Source organism: Ammodytes marinus (genome assembly GCF_949987685.1).
Source record: "Ammodytes marinus genome assembly, chromosome: 5".
NCBI classification, from domain to species: domain Eukaryota; kingdom Metazoa; phylum Chordata; class Actinopteri; order Uranoscopiformes; family Ammodytidae; genus Ammodytes; species Ammodytes marinus.
In genome coordinates this window covers 23356930-23383535 of record NC_137234.1, presented here as the reverse complement: position 1 = coordinate 23383535, position 26606 = coordinate 23356930, and the positions used below count along the sequence as shown (strand labels likewise).

Genomic DNA, 26606 nt, shown 5'->3' with positions numbered 1-26606 from the left:
AAAGGTATTCCCGGTGACTCTCATGTAATGCCCTTTTGTAGTGAATATATCTGAGATAATTTTCTGCCTTAGAAAACTACCTCTGCTGAACTCTTGGTAGCACTGCTTCTACTGCTTTATTAAATGACCAGAAAATAATACATTTCTTTCCATTGAGTACCATTGTAATTTTTCGAGCCGAGAGGTCCCATGTCCCGGAAGTATCGCACTTCCGCTTAACAGCTCTATAATATGTCTATGGTAGCACGGGTCGTTTTCCACTACAAATAGAGCTGTTAAGCGGAAGTGGCGGAATTACGGGGCATGGGGCCTATCGGCTGAAAAAAAATTAATGGGAGTCTATGGAAAGTAATCTACTATTTTCTGGTCCCAGTCATTAAATGCCCTGGATTACATATATGTTTTGTATGGGTCTAAATGATAATTTTTCATGTGAAGAGTTTGACGGTATGTTGTATGATTATTCGTCTAACGGCTTTTGAATTTTTTTTACGAGAACAACTACAAGTCTTGTCGCCTCTGTGACGTCACCTCAACACATTCCCTCCACTTCTCGACTGACAGTGCTAATGCTAATGGCTGGCGTGGACAACGCCAACAATCTCCCCACTCGAGAAATTGAAACTCTCCACATGTCCACTTGTGTAGTGGTTTTCGCCACGCTGAAGAATTTTGTCTTGTCATTGAAAGAAGGCGGTAAAGTGCATTAAAGACAGCCATGTTTCTGAGCTAAGCGGGTGCGAGTGGTGGTGACGTATATCATAAGTGTCAAGAGCAGCGAAGAGCTGTAGTGCACAAAAGCGCTCTGCACAAAACCTGACCGTATCCAGCTTCTACTCGCTAAATTGTTCCATTCTTTGCACGAAAAAATACCATCTAAATCCATACAAAACATATGTGTAATCGAAGGCATTTCATGACTGGGACCAGAAAATAATAAATTTCTTTCCATTGACTACCGTTGTAATTTTTCGAGCCGATAGGCCCCATGCCCCGGAAGTAAGGGACTTCCGCTTAACAGCTCTATAGTACCTCCTGAACGTGGGCCGGGTCGTCATACAAAGGGGCTGAAAGCCTACTCCGAAGCTAAGTAGCAAAGCAGAAATTACGAGTAGTTGTTGCACTATTAACTTAACCAACCGCCAAAAACACGAATGAAAAATGTTTAAGAAATACCCCCCTTGTATCTGTTTGCTAAAAGAAGTAGACGAATATTATGACGGGCCATTAAAAGGGAGGGTTGGTATCCCGATGTGTGACTCTGCCACACAGTCAGCTGTAGGGATGCATCACGTAGGTCCTACATCCCTATGCACATTAACACGAGCATGATAAAGTTGACTGTTAAGTGCTTGTTTCAGGATAAGTGTTTTCAAATGCAAGCCGTGTCTCAGCCTGAATATTTTATTGAGGTAATCAGTTCAGTCCGAGGCTTGTAATGTAATCGCTCGCTATCATGTCTGTTCCAGCTGGCTACTACCCAGATAGCAAAAATCATCTGGCCCAAATCCGGCCCGGAGGTAGCAGAAGTTCCGGGCCAGATCCGTAGAACGGACCCGGGCCGGTGTCCTTACGCACAACGGGCCAATACCGTCGCGGATCCGTTTTCCACAACTGGGCCGGTACTGGGCCAGCTCCGGAACGGCTCTGGAACGGATGTGGTGAATGTGTGGTCAATGAGTCCAAAGGTGGGCCAGACCTGGAGCGGGTCCGTAATGGAACTGGCCCAGAGTTTATTTGACTCTGGACCGGATCGGTAAAATGGATCCAAACCGGCACTCAGCCAGCTCCAGTTAGGATAAAAATCCTTTTGTAGATTATAATGGGCTGAATTTTTATTTATAAATCGGTTTGATCCACACCACCAGCAGGCATTGTCATAATTCATACCCAAAATGTATAAAAAAATTGGATTTTGGTACATAGAGTTACATTAAAATGAAATTCTTCTTTGGCTATACATTTCTGAAATTATGTTTCTATACACTTCACACATTCACAGTATATTACAAAGGATAAAATGTAATGCCCTTTTTCTGTCATGAAATTACTTTAAAAAAATTAAATAAACAATGTTCCTAGTTCTTATTATTTTATCTGTGTATAATGCTCTCTATAGTAGCCTACTATGGTAGCCTACTCCAAAGACTGCATTGTTTTTCATACGCATACATTGAATTTTAAAAAATGGATACAACTCTAGATACAACTATTTTTGAAACTCATATTACATTTTATTTAACATAAACATGTATTCACTGTTAGTCCTGTGTTCTAAAGGTAATTTACTTATTGTTCTCATTAATGTTAAACATGATCAGAATATAGTGAAAAGTGACTATCACATTCTTCAAACTGCTTTTATTGTATCCATACAACAGTTCAATTAACAGTCCAAAACCAAATATTTAAGACAAGGCAATACACATGTCATGTCAAGTGAATGTCAGTTAATGACGTCCTGCTGAACTCATTGATGCGTCATTCCTGCAAAGGATAAAAGAAACATTAATTACTAAACTGATAATGGCATCAACATCCCAGTCTGAAACCTCATCAAAAGCATTTCTACACATGTAGTCACAATAACCTCTTATGCTGGAAACACACTGGATGTGGAAGTGCCTCATAACGCAATAACAAATACAATAATTCAGTCAAGGGAAATGGCCCAAGAATAGAGTTATGATCTTTCATGCCTTAAGTCCGTATTTTCTGAAAATGTTGTAGCATACACGGAGACACGCTTTTTATTATAAAGTAGCAGCATTCATGGCCTACAGCAGACTGCATGCAGTTGTCAGGACAAAAATCATAGCAAAACCAAAGCAGATAAGGTGAGTTCATGTAAAAACAATAGATCATGACACTTTCCAAATATCAAGGTTAAACACCCTGGGGCAGATTTCACATCTGTTCACTCCATAGATAGTAAATAATAGGTTCACTCATGTTGGTGGGGATCGGCATACCGACATCCTGTTTCGAACTGTCGCTTCCCAGAAGCCTGGGCTCACGTGCCATGATGGATCCAATGTTTGTAACTCAGGCACTTATCTAGACCAATTGAATGCTCACCTCTGTCCATGTTACATTTTGTCACAATCAGTGTCTTAAAATCGAAACAGCCTGATTAATGACTAAAGCGATTGTTTCTGTGAATTAAGATGAAGATGTTCTGATCATCCATTCCTCTCCAGTGGCTGACTAATTGGTGTCGTATCTGCAATTAACATACAAAGACAACCTTTTGACAGTTTCCCTTGTTTAATAGATTGGCCGCCACAACAAAAATGTAATTCACTCTGTGGCTCAGTAAATGTTCGTTAAGAGATAATTATGTGTGTGTGTGTGTGTGTGTCTGTGTTTAGCTGAACCTGAACATGCTTGTGACTTGTCATAAATAACCTTTTATGTATGACGTAGGATAAAGACACCAGGTTAATTGAATTATTTCCCATGGCCAAACAGCCCCAACAAGTTAAACGGGAGTGAGTGTGGGAAAGACTGCAGCTATAAATCAATGCAAAAAAAAGTTTATTCAACTATGGAAAATGTTCTCTTCTTCTCATTTTACATGTCTGTTCCCTGTACCAAGACTTGGTGTCTGTGCCCATTGCTGCACTTTAAATTATTTCTTTGTTAAATTAGTCTATCCCACCTACTGTATAAGCCACGACACAAGAACCTTTCAGTTCCTTGAAGAGGAGTTCCTGGAACTAAAACTTAGGTAGTGTTGTTTGAAAAGCAGATTATGTAATTTATGACTATACCTGCAGGCATGCTACTCTTGGCAAAACCAAACTTTTACATGTCACATTCTGTAGTTGACTTGTCAGCCCGCGGCCATCCTACCCTTCTCTTACCCTCACAGTGCCGTCTTTGTCTCAGCTGTATCTGAACTGCATTTTTTAAAGACTATTCACACCCTAATTTTTTTAAACGTGAAGTACCTAAACAGAATGGTCCTTTTAGCTAACTGAATTTTTTTTAATTTGATACCCTTGTGAGTAATGAAGAACAAATAAACTAATTTCTTGGAATATCTGACCATAGACTCAACAAATAGCTTGTGTTGTAGAATAACAATCTATCTAAATGAGACGTGTTGTCACTGAAATGTAATTGTGATATAATACTTGCTGCTAAACATTTGTATTGAAGTGCTTTAAGTTTTATAAAGTCAAATGCATGCTGTAACCTTTGTCCCAGTAACCTTGAAGCTATTAAAACTATTTCTCGTGTTTGTTTGTATGGAAGGTAAAAAATAAAAGATGACTGGAAAAAGTTTCAGAGTTCTCAGGTGTTGTTTAATGAAGTGAGATCACAGGACAGCATATGCAGGAGTCAGTGACAGACAAAAAAAGAGTCGTGAGCCTTTTCGACAGCAAGGCTTTTTAACATATCTTGACAAAGTCTATTGATTGGTCTATCTTGTTGTCTTGCATCTTCTCGTCCAATCCTCTTCTACTTCGCTCTTGACCTGAACTATGCCGAAACGTAGAATGATGCTCCTGGCCTTGAAAGTAACTTGTATCTATGGTTTGGTCAGCTGAGTCAGGAAAATACAGTAGGCCTTTGTTTAAGATAGATACATCTCTCTGTATCTAGCCTCGTTATTCTGGGAAAAACATGTTAAAGAACTTTCCCCACTATCATGTGTCCTTTCTCTCCTTGTCTCTTAGGGCATGTATATCACATGTTATCAATGTATTAATTGTTAGTTAGGTTATATAAGATTAAATGCAAATTAATGATGGTGGTTATAAGCATCATTAATAATAAAATCCTGACAAAGCCCAATGTTTTTCTTCCACAGATACGGTTTATGGCACGCTCATGTTCACAAGGTCAAATGTCCATGAGAACTCTGAAGAAACTCTCCCTACCTACGCATATTTCATTAGACAGGCTATGAATTGCAACAGCATCCTCTGTGTAACACACACACATTTTTGCACACATGGCCAAGGCCACACACATATGGTCAGAGAAGCACACAAACAAAAACGTGCCAGTATGGGTATAAAGGTTTGTAACATTCCTGTTGACTTCAGTCAATTTCTGTACCACTTGTTGCTACAAGTAATTGATTCCTTGCTATCAAGTAAAGATCTGACTTTTGATCCTGATTCTTTATTGAAACTCTTGTGTTTTATAGATTATATCTGGACAGTATATGCCAATATATGCTTCAAAGACAAAGAGTGATGATATATTTGGTCAGATTCTAGGAAAATACAGACTCCACATATTCCAATATATGCCATGCGGGCATATATGCCATGCGGGCATATCCGGATATATATTTAATCTGTGTGTCAACATTAGATGTATCTGGACACGGAATAGGCCTACTTTATGAGGCAAATATGACACTGGATTTGATCTGACATAGTGTATGTAAAAAAAATCTCCAGATATACTCCGTATTCTAAGAATAAAAAAAGGTAATCTCCGGATTTTGCCTATGACAAATAGTGATGATATATTTGGTCAAATTCAAGCCAAATACAGACCCCACATATTTCAATATATGCTATACAGACATTTTCGGGTTCATATTCTATACGTGTGTGAACATTAGATGTATCTGAAAACAGAATACTATATGAGGTAAATATGTTGAAATATGACCCAGCATTTGTTCTGACACAATGCATGTCAAAAAAATCTCCAGATATGCTCCTGATTCTAGCAGAATTAAAAAAAGGCAATCTCCGGATTTGGGGGGTTTTCGCGCAGTGGGGGTTTAGTGTGCGTGTTTGGAAAAAGCAATGAGAAGAGAGATTAGAGCATTAGCAGAGATAGCCCGGACCACCATGTACAGACAAGAGCAAGCTACTGGCCTTACTTGAAGAGCTTCCCAACCTGGAGGACTAGTGAGGACATCGATCACCAACAACAGAATACTGCCTTCATCAAATCACGTTAGGTAGCCTATTAATTCCGAACTTACCTGGCATATTAAAACAATAGTTTAAAACTTTGCAAGTTTCAAGTACAGAAATAATATAACTTGAAATTGTGTTAATTTGTTGCGTACCTAGAACGGGCCATTTTCAACAGTTTGTAAGAAAAAACATAAAAAGGGTAACAAGACATCTGTAAAATACTAATCAACATAGTCAAACCTCAAAATTGCTCCCGATAGTTAGCCTGCTATCGGTGTATGAAAGTGTGTGTGTGTGTGTGTGTGTGTGTGTGTGTGAGAATGGTAACGTGTGTGGTGGCAGATATTGAATGTTGGAATGCTTATTAATGTAATAGGAAACATTGTATTTATCTTGTATTACTCCTGTATGTCTAAGGTTAAAATCCTCAAAAGTGTATTACAGAGTACTCAGACTGTACCTCCCCAACCCCCCCTCCCTTGGATATCCCCCTTGAACAGTAAACAGTCTGTCACTGAGGCCACAGAAAACTTCTAATCCGACTGTTTTGTGTCCATTCATGTTCTGTATTGTACAGAAAATTGTATAGAAAAAGTTATTTAGTAAGAAATCAGTAATTAAAACATTGAAATTAAACAAAAATTACTACTGTATGTCTGTTCAGTTGTGATTCAGATTAACATCCATACATTAGATTGTCTTTCCCACCAACTTCCATTGATATGTGATTAGTGATGTAGAGAATTAAAACAGCATTTTCTTAAAGTACATTTAAAAAAATATATATTGCTTGTTTTTCATAGAAAAAAGAAAAAAATATATATACATATATATATATATATATATATATATATACAATAAAAAATTTAAAAAAGTAGAAAAATATAATAAAAAAATATGTAGATCAAACACAGTTCATACTGTCAGCAAGTTAAGTTTTTCGATTTACCTGAAGTTGATGACGAGAAAGCTTTAACATCCATGTACAAAAAATGTCTACTTGACAAAAAATGTGACCTGTATACATTATTTAATTATTTTGTCATCAAATGCATAAAAAAACTAGAATAACTTTTGTTTACTCCTTGAGTACACAGTACAACAACTAAAATCATTTCTGTAATAATCTTAGATGCTAATTTCTCAAATGAGAAATTCCTGTCTGTCTCTATGGCCGCCATGTCATTCATCCACAGACGGCTGCGTCTGCTCCATGTATTTCTGTCGAAACATTCGGAAGAGGAAGGAGGTCTTGGGAGGTAGTGGAGAATACTTCTTCTCCGGATTTACATGCCATGAACCTATGGTGCAGTTCATTTATATAATTAGGAAACAGTGTAGGAACTACCAAAAATAACAAATAAATAAAAAGAAGGATAATTGATAATGTTTTATTTGCTTTTATTACCTGATGTTCTCATGAATGCTTTTTTGTGGCGCTTGTCCTTCTTTTCAACCAGGTCCTGTCTATCTGAAAACAAAGAAAAAAGGCTTAGCTGAGAAAAGACAATAAAAAACATAATCACATGAATATATTAGATAGGCACAGCAAGATTCCTGTGTTTATTAATCTGGGAAGCATTGGAGTTGGGCTTTCAAACATATCGTCTTAGTATGAGGAAATAAATTATGTGCCGAGACTTGTTATTTCCTCTGCTCACTAATGTAGACAGTAAAACACAATTGTTATGTAATCCAAGTGGGTTGGAGTTTCTGACATATAGCAGACAGTCATATGAAACAGAAGAACTTTTAACATTTATTTCACCTTTATAGCAGCCGGTGACCAAACTTCCTGTGTAATTTCAGCATAAATTTTGACCCCTCTCTTTTAATCTGTCTTCTACAAGTCCCCCACAATTCCAGTGCCTCCATTATCTTAATATTTTGACTTACCTGGAACAGGATCATTGGTTTCCTTTCTCCCACTAGGTCCATCAGTGAAGTTGAAGGTTTTTGGTAACACACTGAATTTAAGCACAGTGTTCTGCTGAGGCGTGCCGGCATGGCTTCCATTTTCAGCGTTACTTCTCTCAGGCTGTTTGAGTGTGACCATATACTTCCTTATCGTTTCTACTCCATGTTTTTTTCCTTTGGAGTGGTACCTCCTCCACTTACGAAAATGTTTTCTATTGCAGAACCTCATTTCAGTAGAAACCGGCAGCTTCCTTATGTTGGTGGGGCCAATTCTCTCGGCTTTCTTGAGACTCACCCCAGAAAAAGGGGCAAAAGTGCACCCCTGCATTTTTGGTTGAAAACTTCCATTGCTCCTTGGTTTAACTGAATATTTACCAGTTGGGGCAGTTCCATTGGACTTTCTCTTCAAAGGGCTGGGAATCACAGAAATTACTTCATGAGGCCTTGGTACTGCATTTGACACATCCCCATGAGATCTCTTTCTGACACCTACTGAAGCACACTTGTTTTGTTGTGCTGAGCCAAACAGTGCCAGCTCTATAGGTCTAACATGTGTGGCTAAAGCTTTACCATTCTTTGCATCAACTAAAACCTTCCTACAATTTGAAACGTCCTCAGGTGCAACCTGCGAAACCACATCGACACAGCCTTTGTTTGATTTCTTAAGGAATGGTGGGAATCTGTCAGGACTGCATAGGTCCTTGCGCTTTCTTTTAAGATTTTCATGTTTCCCACCTAGTGTGAAAGTTCTCCGGAGGGCAGCCATCGCAGTAATTTCAGTTTGTTCTTCAGTTTCCAATGATAACTGTGTCACATCTTTTAAAGAGAGCTGAGCTTGTCCACAGTTGTCCTCAAGGTATAACATTTGGATGTTATCTTCACAGACAGGGAGATCTTTAATTTTGTTGTCACTGCTGTCCAAAGTACACAACTGTGCCGTCCCTGGAGATTTCAACGGGTCTTGTACACAGTCCACCTCACGGTCTGACTGATTTTCAGTGTCGCTGCATGAGATGTCTTTGGTTTCTTTCTCATTATTGTCTGCACCGCTACTTTTTGTCATTTTCACCTGAACATGTTCAGAATCCTTTTCAGAGTCTGGCATCTGGTTGAGAATTTCACTTTTGCTGGTGGAAAAATCTTTATTTTCACTTCTGATTATAATGCTGGATTGGCTACTGGTTTCTTTGGATCCTTTTTCAAAATATGACTGAGGTTTCTCATCTTCAGCTAAGGCAATTGTTTGACTAAGTTCATTGAATTGATCAGACCAATTATATACCATTATTTGATGGAGGACATTCTCCATACTCTTAGCTTGATTCTCCCCTTCAGTGACAGAGAGACATTTCCTATCAGGCATAATCACATGCAGTATATCTTCCTTTTGAATGGCCATCTCTTCCTGATCAAGGGTATTGTCATTAATATCTTCATGATCTAGTTCTTTCTTGCAATTGCATTTACTCAAAGAATGCGAGTCACAAATCCTTTCCATCCAGCTTTTAAGGCAGCAAACATGTTCTAATGGATTGACCAGCACGTTCTCCAGTTTTGAGTCATTCAATGGGACATCTATATCCTTGGGTAGATCACCCTCAACAGAGTTACTTGTTATTGTTTCTGGCTGACTGTCCTTGTCCATGCTTTGTAGCATCTTGCTTTGTCCTTGCTCAAAGATAAGTTTGGCCTCTTCTGGATGCAAAACTTCAATTTGAAATGAGTAAAATGGGTCACTGGAATCTGCACTCTCCGTGTTAGGGGAAGCAGGATGTGTTGGAGCCGCTTTAACGGTGGATACCTGTTTTTCCTCAACTGAGTCAATTGGTTTAAGCTCCGTTTTCGACAAGACCTCAGTTGACAACTCACTTACAATATGTAAAGGATTTATGTCAGCTTCCCCGAACTTATCTGGCCTCTCAAGTGTGGGAAAACAATGCTTCCAAGACAAATGGAATCCAAACTCTTTATCGATGTCATCTAGCTGCTCATTGACATTTAACCATGAGGATATGTAGGGTGGTTCTGAGTAAACTTCCTTATCCTGGAGGACATGATAGCATTCAAGTTGCTTTTCAAACTCATTTTTTACTTGTGACAGTATGACAGAGTCCGAATTTGTGGTGGAGAACTCAACCACATCAATCATTAATCCCTGGTACCAGCAAGTTTCCAGCTTAGTTTTCAAGTCTCCAGGGCTGTCCTTCCAAAAAGTAGCTAATACATTTTGTGGAGGAATTAAGGTTGTACAACTTCCTTCAAGTTTCATCTGAAGTTTTTCTCCATCCAGTATCAATTTATTTAATGAGGCGGCGGTCCATGGGATTGTTGGGATTAAGGAAAGCTCGCAAACGGAGGCCGTTGGATCAGGTGGATTCTCACTTTTGTCTTCTTTACCTGTACCACACTCTGGCACCTCTACTTCAGTTTTTTTAGCCACACATGGTGACAGACGTTTGTCAATGTCACTCAAAGATTTATCTGTTGCGGTGCATTCGTCGGATTGAAAGATCGTGTTAGAAGAAGTATGCTCACTGGCAACCGGGAAGCCTTTCTGTGACAATGGTTGCACAACAGCAACAGCTCTTGTGCCTGTGCGACCAGGAGATGAGTGAATGGAACAGTCATTTGCCTTGCCTAATAATAGCATTTTAATCATTCCATTTGTGTTTGCTACAGATGATTTGGTCTTGGGCAATATCATCATTTGAGATCCTCCATGTAAAGATCCAACTAGATTTTCCCTGTTACTTGTAGGGACAAATTTAGTGAATGCCTTAGCTCCATTACCACGTCCATCTCTTGTTGATGTGGCATATGGGGAAGCAATTGGAATGGAGCCTTTCTGAGGCGATGCATTCATGCTGTGCTGTGCTCCTGAAATGACTCTTTGGTTGGTCTTAGGCAAAGACAGTCCAGAATTGAGTGATAATGATCGTTTGAAGACATTTGAGGTGTCATTTTCAGAAACATTCAATGCTGCAGGTTGCATGTTTTGATTAGACCCTGTCATTCTGACATCACTGACAAACTGCTTTTCTCTGTACTCTGAACTATGGTACACCAAAGGATGTCCATCCGATTCAGCAGGGAATGAGTTACGCAGATCGTCTTCAATTCTTGCGATTATCTGTTGGCTGTGCATTTGCTCTTGTGTATGAGCAGCAGTATTTGAGGGAAGTCCATTTGTGTTTGACAAGGAAACGCTGGTTTCGTACTGTCGGCTATAGAAATTTGAGTGAATAGAGGATGTGGCCTTCTCCCAATTATTAAGTCTTGAGATGAGTTGAGTTGGGGGTTGTTGAGCTTCCTGAATCATGTTGGAATTTGTAACATGCAAATTTTGTTCACTTAGTGATGAGTTTATTGAAATGTTGTTGTTCCCAAAAGAACAAGATGTAGCCATACTGTAATTTGGTGGGGGAAAGGAAGGAAATAATCCATTTTGAGTGCTGATTTGATGGTTAGTGTGGTGGTGAGCAGCCTGTCTGTTGTGATCCGTCGCAGACCCTAATGTGCGGGTGCAAAGCACTTGTTCATGTGGGAGCGAGGTAGCTGTTGTAAAGCTTGGTGAAACAGATTTAGTTGACTCCCCATTTACACTTTGAAACAAGCTTTTTTGAATCCTACAATTATGTAGATCAGACACCCCGTTACCATGCTGTGTCCTAATGGATTGGTTTCTCCAATGTTCTGACATGTCTTGCTGGGAATATGTACTGTTTGATGTCTTCATGTTGTGTGGACTCTGTCTCAATGCATACTGAGCATTATTTTGATGAAAATCGGAAAACTGAAACCCATTATTGACCAGCAACTGAGGGTTACCATTTGGCAATGGGAGCAATGTATTTTGCACGTATCCGCTTAATCCTTTCATTGAATAATTGTCATTATTCCCCCCAACTGGCTGTTGATAAGAAACTGCCTGATGAGGAACTGCAGAGGTCTGCCAGACTGAAGTCTGTTCGTTGCAGTAAGTTCTGTCGCTGTAGGTGAAATGAGCACTTTGTGGTAGCCGGACTCCTGTGTTTGATGTAGTATACTGAGGTGAGTAATTTGCTGTCCCATTCCTCATTGTGTCATGGGTAAGCTGAGTGGCAGTTTGTGGGGATTGCGAGGGTGGTCCAAGCTCTTGGTACTGTCCATACAGCCGTGTACCAGACTGCATTTTGTTCCTCTGTTGAGCCTTAATGTGGTCTGAAGAGGCAACTAACCCTGAAAGAAGGAATTAAAAAATATTAATAGTTTGAAAAAAAAGAAAGGTTTGCAATTTCATGTTGAAAAATCATAACATGTAAAATTGTTATTAGTCAAGAACACATTTCCACTCCTCTAGAGTCCACTGACCGCATCACCCACTAACTCCACTCAGGGGGAGATCTACAGGGGGGCAAGGGGGCAGCAGCCCCCGACTGTAGAGCCTTGCCACTTCAAGCGGCCCCCTAACTTTTGTGTTCTTAAAACTGTACTTGTAAAAACAAACCTCCACACATATAAACAGGCCCATGCATGCCTAAATATTACATTCAACTAGGGCTGTGAGTGTGTTTCCTTGAGGCTGTTCAGTCAAAAAGTGACGGAACATAAGTAAATGTAATGGACCACCAGCATGCTCTGTGTTCGCTGCTGGCGATCATACTATTACAAAGGACAGTAGCCTACAACTGCATGTTTCATACATCAACATCTCATACAACAATGCTGAGAACCTGCCTGCAGAGGGTAGATGACAGTGGAATGTGGCACAAAGACCTGTACTTGGTGCCATTCCATAGATAGTAAATAATATGGATGTAACATCCGGGCTGACCTCAGTTATTCACACGGCATCCAATAATCCTGGTTTGTGCGCATCGGCATTTTGTGAGGGGGAGGGAGATAGCTGACGTATACCTCCGAGGCAAAGTGAGGGACAACGGGCGGAGAGCTGTCACTCAAGAGATCGCGCCAATACATTTTAACCTCCGATAAAATAAAAACTAGTGTGGTCCAAAAAAATTCACCCCCCTCAGTGTTGTCATGGAGATATGACCTAAACATACAGACTAAAATGGTTTAGTGGCCCAGGCTGTAAATAGGTTTAATAAGACTTTGAAAACGGCCTATCTAACAAGTGAGTCAAAGAAAAACTGCTCGGTCTTGGCACCACCCCCCAGTGGCACTTCCTGGTTACTACAGTTGTGGTCACTTCCTTATTGGATGCTGGTAAAAATCGCTGAGGTTGGGGCTTGTGCCATTCATTCAGCTTGATTAAAGTCTGTAATTTTGTCCTGCTATTAACATGCTCCTACCTCCAACCACAAACAGACAGAGCTAGGAAGTCATCAGGAAGTGGTTATAATTACACTGTTTGTTTCCAACTACGCTCTGTGAAACTCAATTATGTAGTACAAGAGGAGGAACGTATCATCATAACTCGGTACATCTCTTTCCTTTCTTAAATCTTAAGCTCTCACGTCACCTACGTATATCTTACTATCCGCCATCTTGCCCTCAAATCCCCCTTTTTCCCTCTCCACAAACAAGTCTGTGATTTATTTCACTATAGTAACTCAGTGTTTCCCACAGAATTTTTTGAAAGTGTGGGGGGATGGGGGGGGGACCCCGACCCCGACCCCCCTAGGGGGGTCCGGGGGTATGCTCCCCCGGAAGAAAATGTTGTACCTTTTAAATGTTAAATGCATCAATCTGGTGTACTTTGAGGAACACTATTCCTATATAAATGGTGATTAAGATGGAGTTTAACACACTTATCAATGGTTAATGAATAAATAATTTTCTATGATACACATTTGAGCCATCAAAAAAATGAAGCAAAGGTGGTGGTTACCTGTGGTTCAAAAGAGTGAACACAAGCGCCCTTTTGTTTTATTAGATTGTTGAATTACTAGTACTCAAATAACTGTGACTACAATCACGAAGGATAGCTCACAATATTCTTTCCAGCAGAGGGTGCTCAAAGAGCGCAGAATGAATTGTGATGGAAAAATTGCAGAAAATAGCTACTTATGAATACAGTCACAGCGCGTGTTGACACCGCAGGGGGAGGGGCTGATTGACTCGGGGAGATTGAAGCCTCGATCCCTCAAGCGGCGCTTTGATAATACGTCCATGATTGAAGGAAATATTGTTTCTTGAGATCACAGCGCGAATCACACGTTAAAGATTTTTATGCGGAAATGCTATTGTTTCCAAGTGAAACTTGCGCATTGCAAATGAAATGTATACATGTATATTTTTAAATAGTAAAATATACATATATATTAAAAAAAAAAAAAAGAAAAAAAAAAAAAAGTGAAAGTGAAAGTGTGGCGGGGCAAAATGAAAGTGTGGCGGCCCGCCACGGAATGATACATTAGTGGGAAACACTGGTAACTCAAGTTGCTTCCTCATTAGCTGTTGTTGCACTTACTATGTATTGCTTTGAGCATTGTTGATATTTACACAAGATGCTTTTGTAAATGAACACTATTTTAAGTTTCTGAAGTAGCTGTTTGTTATTGTTTTAGCTAACCAACAGCTATTGCCACGATTTACTACAGTTCCTGCTGTCCAGGAAAGCCATTTGCTGCTTCCCGAAGTAGTAGATAGGTAGGCTACACACACTCACCTGCCTGCTTTTTTTAAGAGGGTTGGATATCAAGGACAATTTAAGAGTCTGGGCCCATTATCTCATAATCCGTATATGAACCAAATGGTTTCCACAATCTTTTTTTCTATTTTCGCCGGGAGCATGCACAAGCATTATTTATTGAAAAAGATTAAAAAAAAATTAAAAAAAAGTGGGGGGCCCCACACTCGGTCTTGAAACGGGCCCCGAGATCGTTGAGACCGCCCCTGCCTGCTTGTCGTGCCGCCTGACGACGGAACGACACACACACACACACACGCACGCACGCACGCACGCACACGCGCACGCACACGCGCACGCACACGCACACACACACACACGCCCCTCCAAAAAATATTTTCTCAACGGATCTCCACGAATCACATAGATGGCCAGTTTTGGGGTAATTGATTCAATGATTATCAACAGTAATTAGGGGTAATTGATTTAAGTAATTGATCAACAGTCAATCAGAATAACATTTGGTTAAACGGCTAGCAAAAACAAAACAAACAAAAGTTTAAAAAAAAATCAAATCAAGAAGACAATAGCCTATTGTTGTCGGTAGGCCAGGCTCTATTGATTTTCTTCATAACGCATATCAAGATGTAAACTGCTGGACCTCACCCACCCCCTGAAATCCCAGGAAAAGAATGGTCCTCTGACACTTTAGTTTGATGGTTTTCTTAATTTGGAAAAAAAAAATTACATGATGGCCTAACATACAGTGGCTTGCAAAAGTATCCAAACCCCTTGAAATTTTCCACATTTTGTCACGTTACAACCACATACGTACATTTATTTTATTGGGATTTTATGTGATACACCAACACAAAATGGCGCAACATTGTGAAGTGGAATGAACATTAAACGTGTTTTTTTTTAATAAATAAACTGAAAAGTGTGGCGTGCAAAAGTATTCAGCCCCCTGAGTCAATGCTTTGTAGAATCACCTATCGCTGCCATTACAGCTGCAAATCTATTGGAGTATTTCTCTACCAGCTTTGCACATCTACAGACTAATATATTTTGTCCATTCTTCTTTGCAAAATAGCTCAAGGTTCAGATACAGCATCAGGTTGGATGGAGAGTGTCTGTCAACAGCAAGTTTCAAGTCTTTCTCAATATTCTCAATTGTTTTTAGGTCTGGACTTTGACTGGGCCATTCTAACACATGACTATGCTTTGATTTTAACCCTTTCATAGTAGATCTGGCTGTATGTTTAGGGTAGTTTTCCTTCTGGAAGGTGAACCTCTGCCCCAGTCTCAAGTCTTTTGCAGACTCTAACAGGTTTTCTGCCCTGTATTTGGCTCCATCTATCTTCCCATCAACTCTAACCAGCTTCCCTGTACCTGCTGAAGAAAAGCATCCCCATAGCATGACGCTGCCACCACCATGTTTCACTGTGGTAATGGTGTGTATAGGGTGGTTTGTAGTGTTAGTTTCCGCCACACATTGCATTTTGCATTCAGGCCAAAAACTTTACGTTTGGTCTCATCTGACTATGTATGGCTTTTGGCAAGGGTTGGAGGAGGGTGCTCTGTTCAGATGAGATCAAAATTGAAGTTTTTGACCTTAATGCAAAATGCAATGTGTGGTGGAAAACTAACACTGCACATCACCATATACACACCATCCCCACCGTGAAATATGGTGGTGGCAGCATCATGCTATGGGGAGGCTTTTCTTCAGCAGGTACAGGGAAGCTGGTTAGAGTTGATGGGAAGATGGATGGAGCCAAATACAGGGCATAAAACCTGTTAGAGTCTGCAAAAGACTTGAGACTGGGTGTACCCTAAACATACAGCCAGATTTACAATGTATTGGTTTAAATCAAAGCATAGGCATGTGTTAGAATGGCCCAGTCAAAGTCCAGACCTAAAAACAATTGAGAATAGGGCTGGGCGATATGACGATATCATATCGTGGACGATATGAAAGTGTCTACCGGGAGAGATTTGGCCATACCGTTTATACTGCGGAGAAAAAAAGTTCATGTGGCGGGAGCATAGATGGAGCGGGAGGCAGCTGTCCTTCCGAGTCCCTATAGTTACACTGCAGTTACACCGCCGCGCCACACGGGGCTCTGCAGCAGAGTTCTGGGCTGCAATACAGCTTTTCTACCCTCAACAGAAGAAGCCTCATCTGTTGCTCTAGCTGTCTAGCTCCGGTGCGCCATTACTACAGTTAACAAACCAACTCCGTGTCACGGTGGCAGAGCAGCTGGTTTTAACGGTCAAAATGTCATCGGGCAAAGGAAACTTGCTTGCTGCTTCAGCGTGCTGTTGCCGTGACGCAGAGTTGGCTTGTTTTAAGCCGCAAACTACATGGGTTAGCTCTCGTGAGCTAGCTGGCTAATAATGACATCTTTAGCCTACTCGGGGCTTCACCCCCGTGCTGTTATTGTTGGAGACAGCCAGCAAGGCTGCTTTTATGTAACTTTAAAACATGTCAAACTTGAAAATATTATTTGTGTTGAAGCTGGAGTTAAAGTATTATCAGACATTTGCTCACTAGTTAATTTTGACAGCTTTTTTAAATAAAGATGAGCAAATACTGCAGGAAAATTCAAGTCTTTCATTATTTTGACATAGGCTACTATCAATTAGAACATGTAGGCTATTTTGTTGCTGCTGTCATTTTTATTTTGCACTGACTGACTAAAGCCAGACTGGTGTGGTATTTTGCACCAGTTTCTCTTTTGTATAGAAATTTAAGTTCCAAGCAAAAGATGAAAATAATCTAATGTGATTAAAGTTCAGTACGGTTATTGTAATCCATTGAATTTAAAGGAAAAATACTATATCGTGATAGGGGAAGGTGGGGTGATTTGTGCATTTTGGAAGTTGCAAAACCCCTTGTTTCTAGAAAACCGTGGAAGAAATTGGAAATGTGACCACATATTTAAGAAGAGCCATCCATTTGACTCATCCTGTAAAGAAGGGAGACACAAGGAATAAGATATAAGCACATTTAAGCTCAAAAAACTGTGTTTTGCCTTTCAAAGTAAAATTTCCATGATCAAGGTTTTTTGATTATTGTGTCTGAACAATTATAGACACGTTTGAAAACATTTGACACATGTTTTAGTGCTTTGGTATGCTACACTTTGAGTCTATATAGTTAGCACAATGTCAACCCTAAATTGCTGCATCATGCCTATTATCCAAAATTCTGGGGATGGGGTGATTTGTGCGCAAGGGCCTGGGTGAGTTATAAGTAAGTAAGTAAGTAAAATGTATTTATAAAAGCACATTTATGACAGTTTGCACTGTCCAAAGTGCTGTACATAGTGCATTCAGTAGGTAAACAATGAAGGTAAAATAACAATAACCAAAATAAAAGACGTAAAGCCCATACATCCACATAAACACAGATAGTAGTGCAGAGGTAAGTAAGTATTGCAGAGGTTAATGGGGAGGAAACACCAGGGTGTACATATGGGTTTTGAGCCTTGATTTAAAGGCAGAAATGTAGGGGGAATCACATTTGTCAGGTGGCAGTTGGTTCCACAAGCACGGAGCAACTAGTGCAAAGTACATTTCTGAGAGTTGTGCCAGTGGCATGGCTGTATACGCTGGTCACCAAAAGAAAGTGATAGTCTACAGTAGCTCAGGAGAGAGTGACATCTCAATTCCACTTAACGACACCACTGATGAGAGTTCAGATGGCCAGAAAGATGATGATGGTGACTTTGTCATTGTGACACAATGACGCACAAATCACCCCACTACGTGGGGTGATTTGTGCGACAAGACAACTTTTTTTCCGAAAGCTATATTTCTTAAACAGTTTATTCCAGATCCAAAGTTTTTATTGCCAGGGATGCACAACATCCTGAAATATATGTACATATTTGAGTTGGAGACATAACTGTCAAGGCCTCACTTTAAAATCACTTTGAGTAAAAAGTTGCACAAATCACCCCACCTTCCCCTATATATCCATATCGTGATATAAAATTACCTATATCGTGATATAAGATTTGGTCCATATCGCCCAGCCCTAATTGAGAATATTGAGAAAGACTTGAAAAGTGCTGTTGACAGACACTCTCCATCCAATCTGATGCTGAATCTGTAGTTTGAGCTATTTTGCAAAGAAGAATGGGCAATAAATATCAGTCTGCAGCTGTAATGGCAGCGATAGGTGGTTCTACAAAGCATTGACTCAGGGGGCTGAATACTTTTGCACGCCACACTTCAGTTTTTTATAAATAAAAAAAAATTAAAACCACGTTTCGTTTTTATTCCACTTCACAATGATGCGCCACTTTGTGTTGGTGTATCACATAAAATCCCAATAAAATAAATGTACGTATATGGTTGTAACGTGACTAAATGTAGAACATTTCAAGGGGTATGAATGCTTTTGCAAGCCACTGTAAATGGCCATTATTATCCCGGAATTAAACACTTTGTGGAATTTTATTACCCTTAATAATATTTAATGTGGCATATATTCAAACCATGTGGCTTTGTTTCAGATAAAGGCATATTGCAAATATAAAATAAAGTCGCACAAAGGCTTTTACACCTAGAAGTTCAGGCAGAAATTAGCGAAGACCTGCGTACTATGGCTGTAACAATGGACAACAGAGTTGCTGCCGTGGAGGGCCGATTGAAGCCGGGTGGTGGCGGAGGACTGGCTGTATCGGATGGCCCTGCAATCGGTGCTGGAAGTGCTCCGCACGATGGCCCGGTGAATGGCACAGCGCATGTTGCGAGTGCACCCGGCACCTCCGTTGCAGGTGAACCCACCTGTGTTGAACCTGTTGCTGCAGCAATAACCGTGACAACCTGTGTGAGTCCTGGAAAAACAGCACCGAACTCGCCGAGATGGAGTCAAGTCGTGAAACAGGGTCGAGGTCGGAGGAATAATCCCGATAAGGATGCCCAAGCCTATTGTTGGCACTGCTGCGCAAAAGGATATAAAAGTGGTGCGTACGAAATTGGTAAGTGTTTTCGCCACCAAATTCTCGCCAGACCTAGATGCTGAGACACTGAGTATATATATATCTTACTGAACAACTTGGCCGCAACGTTAATTGTCAGCGTATTGTCACTGCAGGCAATAGATATAGCTCGTTTAATGTGTGTGCTGAGTGCGATGAAGTTGCGGAGATGTACAACCCAGAACTTTGGCCTGAAGGCTAGGGATGCACAGAGCCACTATTTTTAGATCCGATCCGATTCCGATATTTGGATATCGGCCGATACCGATACTGTCCAATACGATATCATAATTGTTATAAATTTTTTTGTTGGTGGTGATGTTATGTATAAGGCTAGGAAGGCTTAAGCAATTCTAATTTAAAAGAGCAAGAAATATACACTAATGCATATAGGTTTATCTTAAAGACAGAATTATAGAGTCATACAAAAAAAAAATCCTTCTCAATGATCACTTCTGCCCCACTAGAATATGTGGTGGTCTGTTTGTCTGAACAGTCTTCCTCTCTCTGGCTGTATTTTACATAGTAGAATTTGTCACAGTGCAGAAGCCTCTCCACTTCCTTGACTTGGATTAGCTTTGGTTAGCTCACTGGCTAACAAACTACTGTATGTCAAATAAGAAAGTGGTGTCCTCTCTCCCTCCACCGAACGTCGGCGCATGCTCGCACGGCTCGTTCGCTCTTTCATAGTAAAAAAAGAAAAAAAAAGAGAAAAGAAAAGAAAAAATTTATAATCGGAGCTGTCAGTCCGATATCCGATACGCAGATTTCGGCCATATCGGACCCGATACCGATACTGGATCGCAATGCAAGTTGGATCATATAACTGTCGCGGGCTGCGCCTGGGTAACAGCGAAGGTGATAGGAGCCGACGTATAGTAGTGGACAATTTGCTGCAACATTGTGACATTTTACGTTTGCAAGAAACTTTTCTACCAAAGCAGGATTTGGGAAAGTTGAACTGTTTTAATGACAATTTCCATGAGGCTGGCGAGTCCACAACGGACCTATCTTTAGGACTAGTGAGAGGGAGGATAGCAGGGGGCATGGCTATCCTCTGGCACAAAAAGCTGGACTCTGTCATTAATGTCATCAGGCTTGAAGTTGACTGGTGTATTGCAGTGCGCATACTTAACAATGAGTTCAGTATTCTAAATGTATTCACACCATATGAGTCGCAACAAAATGAAGATGAATATCTGAATAGGCTTGCTTTTATAAATTATTTTATTTCTGATAATCATTCCACAAGCGTCCTTGTAGTGGGTGATATGAATGCTGACCTTACAGACAAATGTTCCTCGTTTGCTATGCATATGCTACAGTTCTGTGACGATAACAATTTAATTGTATATCCAGCCAAATGCGTTTACCTGCTGATAGCTATTCTTATATAAGCGAGGCTTGGCACACAACATCATGGCTTGACCATTGCATTAGCACCGCTGATGCCCATGAAATTATAAGATCTATTAAGATTGTGTATGAGGCCTCCATGTCTGATCATATTCCTTTTGTTATGTCACTAGATTGTGAGAGTCTCTCTGAGATGTCTCAGGGGGGTAAAATGCCTGTAAGGCCAAACTGGATCGGGCCAAGCTCACAAATGAGGATATCTTAACATACTATGGGAAAACTGATATCCTTCTTAGTGCTGTATATTTACCGAGAGATGCAATTATGTGTTCTGACGTAAACTGTAATGTAATTTCTCACCGTAAAGATCTCTGTGCTATGTACAATGATATTGTTGGAGCTGTGTATGAGGCCAGCAGGTCATATCATAATTATTCTAAAAGGGGAAATTCTGACACCAAGCCAGGTTGGAAAAAGCATGTTGCTGCATGGAGAAGCTAAAGAGGCATATAAAGCTTGGGTTCAGGAAGGCCGACCTAGACAGGGGCCTGTCCTGGTCCTGGATTATAAAATGGTAAATGGTAAATGGACTTGACTTATATAGCGCCTTCTAGCCGATTTTCTCAGCCCCAAAGCGCTTTACATTTCTTACCACATTCACCCATTCATACACACACTTATACACCGATGGCAGTAGCTGCCATGCAAGGCGCTCTCTGAACCATCGGGAGCAATGTGGGGTTCAGTGTCTTGCTCAGGGACACTTGGACATGTGGCGGGGAGACGGGGGATCGAACCTCTGACCCTGCACTCCAGAGGCGACCTCCCTACCCACTTCACCACTGCCGCCCGATTAATAAAAAGTTAACTCTTTCAAAGTTTAAATATGCAGTTCGTTATATACAAAAATTAACAAGTTATGAGAGCAGACTCTATGGCTGAGAATGTCTCTGGAGCTGATAAAATCGCTGATTTGTGGAAACAGAATTACTCGGCTTTATTTAATTGTGTAAAAAGTGACCCTTATACAGTTGGCAATATTTCCAATAGGGATGCAGTAGGAATCACAACACATGAGGTATTTGAAGCTATCACAAAAGTATCTGTCAATAAAGCAAGTGGCTCAGATCAGATCACTGCAGAGCACCTTAGTGGCCGCTCTACTTGCCATATGTTTCACTGGCTTTATGACACATGGGCTGTTGCCCGACTCTATGTTGGCCGTAACTCTTGTGCCTGTCATTAAGAACAAAGCAGGCAAGATTGGGAGCATGGACAATTATAGGCCAATCGCACTGGCAAGTGTGATTTCCAAAGTTCTGTAGAGTATTCTTTTAGATCGATTGGGTAATTATATTAATACCAGAGACAATCAGTTTGGTTTCAAACCAAAGCATGGCACTGAGTTGTGGATTTATAGTTTAAAAGAAATAGTAGAAATGTATAGAGGGCAAAATTCCTCTGTTTTAATTGGTGTTATTGATGCCTCTAAGGCCTTTGATAGAGTCAATCACCAGAAGCTGTTCACAAAATTAAATCAAAAAGGGGTGTACCTGCTAGCATTAGTGTCCAATGCCCAAGCCAATGCAGTTGGCAAGAAAATTTCATGTTATGATCATGTAAAAATATGTCTCTTTAGAGCAGTGGTTCTCAAAGTGTGGCCCGCGGGCCAATGGCGGCCAGCAGAAACATATCTGGCGGCCCGCATTGAATTATGAATTATAAAAATAAAGTTTGTCACACACAGCGAGTCAGCGAGCTGCTGTGCCATGCAGCCCGGCGAAGAGTAACTGACCTGCCCCGAGCATCCGAAGGTGAAGTCAGTTTACCCTTGTGAATTTTAAACACAACAATTTAACTTAAAGTTAAATTTGTAATTAATATAATGCAATGTAAAAGTAGCTAATTCATCAATAAGAGCACACCCATTAATCGTTGGCCAAAAGGGAAATCACTCGCTTATGACTTGTAGGAGCATATTGCCCTTTTATTAATTTGTAGGCCTATTGTAGTACAGGCAAGAGCTTGATAAAAATATTTAAAAAAAAACTTGCATGATCGGATCCATACAATTTAACAGTGGGTCATTTTCCCCCCACGTAGGAGCAACACTTACAGGCCCCATCTGAGACCAACTGTCCAGGGAAGAGAAACACTTACAGAGCTCCCCAGAGACCTGTAAGAGCAGGGAATCAATTCCCCCAAGGGGGCACATGTGGTCAAATAGATGGCCTAATGGACACTAAAAGGAATAAAATCGATCAAAGGTCAAAGGTCAACCATCAATCAAATCAAAACCCTTTGATTTGATTAACTCTCTCACAAATTACTGCACAAAAAATAACCAGAATGCACAAAATTAAGTGTTTGAACCTCAAAGCCCTTCATTTATTAATTCAAATGTGTTAATTACATATTAGCCTACTGGATGCAGACCAATACACGTAAACTGTAAAGACGCAACCTGGTCATTGACATTATTTCAGTTTTTTTCAGTCCAATGTTGGGTTCCTAAATTGGCCCTCGGCTATCAAACCAAAACCAAAAACGGGAACAGTGCCCCTAATAATAAAAGGTGATGACACGAAAAAAATCCAACTAGCCTATGCCCTATGGGTTGTTGACGAGATAATGGACCGTCGGGCTTATGGCATGAGTCGTTTTCATATCAAGTGGAAAGGCATGAAAAGCTTGTGGTTATAAGGTTAGACGAATGAAAAATATTCCTTTTGCCATGACCACAGATTATTTGCGAGTTAACCCCAATAGAATGCAGCTAAAAATGTCTTCCAAGTCCGACAAAACATTATGTTATGAGCTCAATGCACGCTAGTTGGGGAAATATTTTTACGTTATGGTAAATTGATTATGATCAGTTGACATTATTTTCCAAACTGGAAGAACCACAAGACTTTTTCCCACTCTCAAGCTTAAATGTAGCTAGCTATGGTGGGCTAATGTCCCCTTTCTAAATCCATGCGAGTCTATCGCCATGTGGTAGATTTCTACACAACGCCTGAAACCAACTTCTGCTTACACTCGAGCTGTTCTTTATAGGTCCATGTGTTGAACTTACTTTTAAATCTCGTAAGGGTCCAATTGCACCGTAGGCGGAAACAAGAGTAGTCCTACAAGTGAGCAAACAACTGCTCCATATAGGTGGCGTTCAATAATCCATATTCCCATTAGTGTCCGTCTGGTTTGACTCGATGTGCAAAATCCTTCCTCCTCCTGCTGCTGATGATGATGCTGCTGCTGAACTCTCAGCTAAACTTTGCTCACGTTTGCCCCCCCTCGGCTGAGTCGGCTCAGTCTTCTACTTCCTTCTTCTTCGTTTATTTTCCGGCAGACTGTATCCCTTTATGGCACAATACTGCCACCCACAGGAGAAAAAAAAATATTCCAAATGGGCCTATCTACGGTGGCGCTGAGCATTCACCAAATAAAAAAAAGTTTCACAGCAGGATCTCGTAATTACGAGATAAGGATCTCGTAATTACGAGATAAGGATCACCCTCTCATTCATCAATAACGATGTATGTGTGTGTGTGTGTGTGTGTGTGTGTGTGTGTGTGTGTGTGTGTGTGTTTGCAGTGACGTGCGGTGAGGTCAGTGAGTGGGTAGGCACTGAGTTCTGAAAGCCAGATTTCTCTAAACCTATATTGTTAAATCAAAAACAATAAACAACAAACAGGCACGCACGGCCGATTTCAAATAAGTTCCTCCCTTTCTTTCTTTATTTCTATCTCACTCACTCACTCACACACACACACACACAGACGGGACGTATATGAAATGTCACGACGGTGACTTCAGGTTTGCCCGTAGCCTACTGTAGTTTGGCTCTGGAGCGCGGTTTGTACCAGGGGCACGAAAGTCTTCAGCGGGTCACCAACTTCAAATAAGTTTCTTTCTTTCTTTCTTTCTTTCTTTCTTTCTTTCTTTCTTTCTTTCTTTCTTTCTTTCTTTCTTTCTTTCTTTCTTTCTTTCTTTCTTTTTCTCTCTCTCTCTCTCTCTCTCACTCACTCACTCACACACACACACGGGACGTATATGAAATGTCACGACGGTGACTTCAGGTTTGCCCGTAGCCTACTGTAGTTTGGTCTAAATGATTAAACATCGCATCCATCGACTTAATGGACCCGTCCCTCACACCGAGGGCCGAAAAAACGTAAGGCAACAAGTCAAACCTTCGCCGATTCAAACTACCGGTACTACTTCTATTCAACTTAAAAATAAAAGACAGCATTCATCATTATGTAGGACTACAGCATAACTGATGGCAACTCCACTCCATAAACTTTATCTTAATAGATAAAGTACCAGTAGCATAATGTAACCATGTATCCACATTGCAGAGCTTAGGTTTGTCCGTCAGTAGGCTAACAATGAAAACACAACTGCTCAATTGAATATAAAATGCAGAATGGATTGCACTCGGTATCAATTCATCCAAATTTATTATTAAATAAACCCCAAAAAAGTTTCTGACTCACCAATCTGACTCCCTGGCTGTAGAAATAAGCAAGACGACAGTAATCCAGTGACAGTCTGACTGACAGCACAGCTAGCTAGCATCCTTCAGTTCATGTAGGCTACCTGTCCGTTTGAAATGCTCGAACATTGTTTGTCCCTGTTGCTGCTGTACACCGTCCAAGGCTGGCGCAGGCCTTTCTCTTGCTATTCATTCTGTTCCTTTTTAAATTATAATCCAATTTGTTAAAATTCCTCCAGTCTGAAATATCTGCGGGCACGGACACGGCAGCTGCAATGTTGACTTAAAAATCCGCGGGGGTAACGCGACGTAATGACGTTGGCCTAAGCTGCGTAAATGTCTAGTAATATCTCGATTTTAATTGGTCCATGAATGATATGTAACGTAAAGGCTTATGTGGCATACCATTTACGTAAAAAAGGCACAAAGAATTATGCTTATTTGCGTACATGTTAAATAATACAGAATCAAGTGCGCATGCGCGAAAACTTTTTTTTTCTTGCCGTCCACAATGAATAGGCGCAAAGGCACTGATTCTTTGCCGTACACAATGAATGGGAAACAGCAAAGGCACAATATTTTTTTGGCGTAACTTACTAACTGCCACGTTTCTAATCAAAACGTCTACACTTTTTTAAAGTAATCGCGGATTACATGTAAAGATCGAAATAATTAACAGTAATAATACAAATATAAGTTTATTAAATAAAAAAAATATTTTATTTTATTTTATTTTTTATTTTTTGCACACGGCGCCAGGGTAGGCACTGCCTACCCTGCCTACCCTGACCGCACGTCACTGTGTGTTTGTGTGCAGACGAGGTGAACCTAGCCATAGGAAAACGTAGGCAATAGCCTAGTTTCCGGACTACAATGGGCCCCAATATATTTGTTTACTGTTCATTCATTAATCAGCGATCGCATCGGGTAGCCTACTGAGGGACATCTTTCGGCTTTACGCCCGTGATCAGCTGCTGGTCCGACTGGGCTTTTCTCCTGAACAGTCCAAGTGACTATATCTGCGCAAAGTTGACATGGCTAATACATTGTCATGCCCTCCTTGTAGAACGTTCGTATGTGTTCGTATGAGTCAAGGATCACACCGAGTTTAAAAGACTGCATTTAATCCAAGCTTTCAATAAAACTGCGCTTCGATACAGTAAACAGGAGGTAAAAGTGAACTAGCCCACCGGGCATTCTGATTGGATGAGGCAACACAGTATGGTGGCTCCGGTGGCTCATAGTGAACAAACTGCATATATTAACCAAATGCTAATGTTAGCACACTCATGCCTATGGCTAGGTTCACCTCGTCTGTACACACACACGCACACACACACACGCACGCACCATTATTGATGAATGAGAGTGAT

General features: G+C 40.6%; 1 protein-coding gene across 1 annotated transcript; it reads right to left on the bottom strand.

Moving 5' to 3' along the window:
* Positions 1-4298: 4298 nt before the first annotated feature.
* Positions 4299-23934, bottom strand: LOC307250859 (uncharacterized protein). Its single transcript, XM_080028117.1, has 4 exons — positions 23812-23934; positions 7791-12029; positions 7303-7365; positions 4299-7195 (listed from the first exon to the last, which is right to left on the bottom strand). Exons 2-4 carry the CDS (start codon positions 11980-11982, stop codon positions 7077-7079), a joined length of 4374 nt encoding a protein of 1457 aa, XP_079884243.1. The 5' UTR covers positions 11983-12029; positions 23812-23934; the 3' UTR covers positions 4299-7076.
* Positions 23935-26606: the final 2672 nt, after the last annotated feature.

Bases quoted from the DNA above. Each gene is read 5' to 3' on its own strand.
- LOC307250859 (XM_080028117.1), bottom strand. From the start codon at position 11,982: ATGCAGTCTGGTACACGGCTGTATGGACAGTACCAAGAGCTTGGACCA. The intron at 7,366-7,790 runs GTAAGTCAAAAT...CTTTGTTTTCAG, and splicing joins AACCAATGATCCTGTTCCAG to ATAGACAGGACCTGGTTGAA. The intron at 7,196-7,302 runs GTAATAAAAGCA...ACTGCACCATAG, and splicing joins AGCATTCATGAGAACATCAG to GTTCATGGCATGTAAATCCG.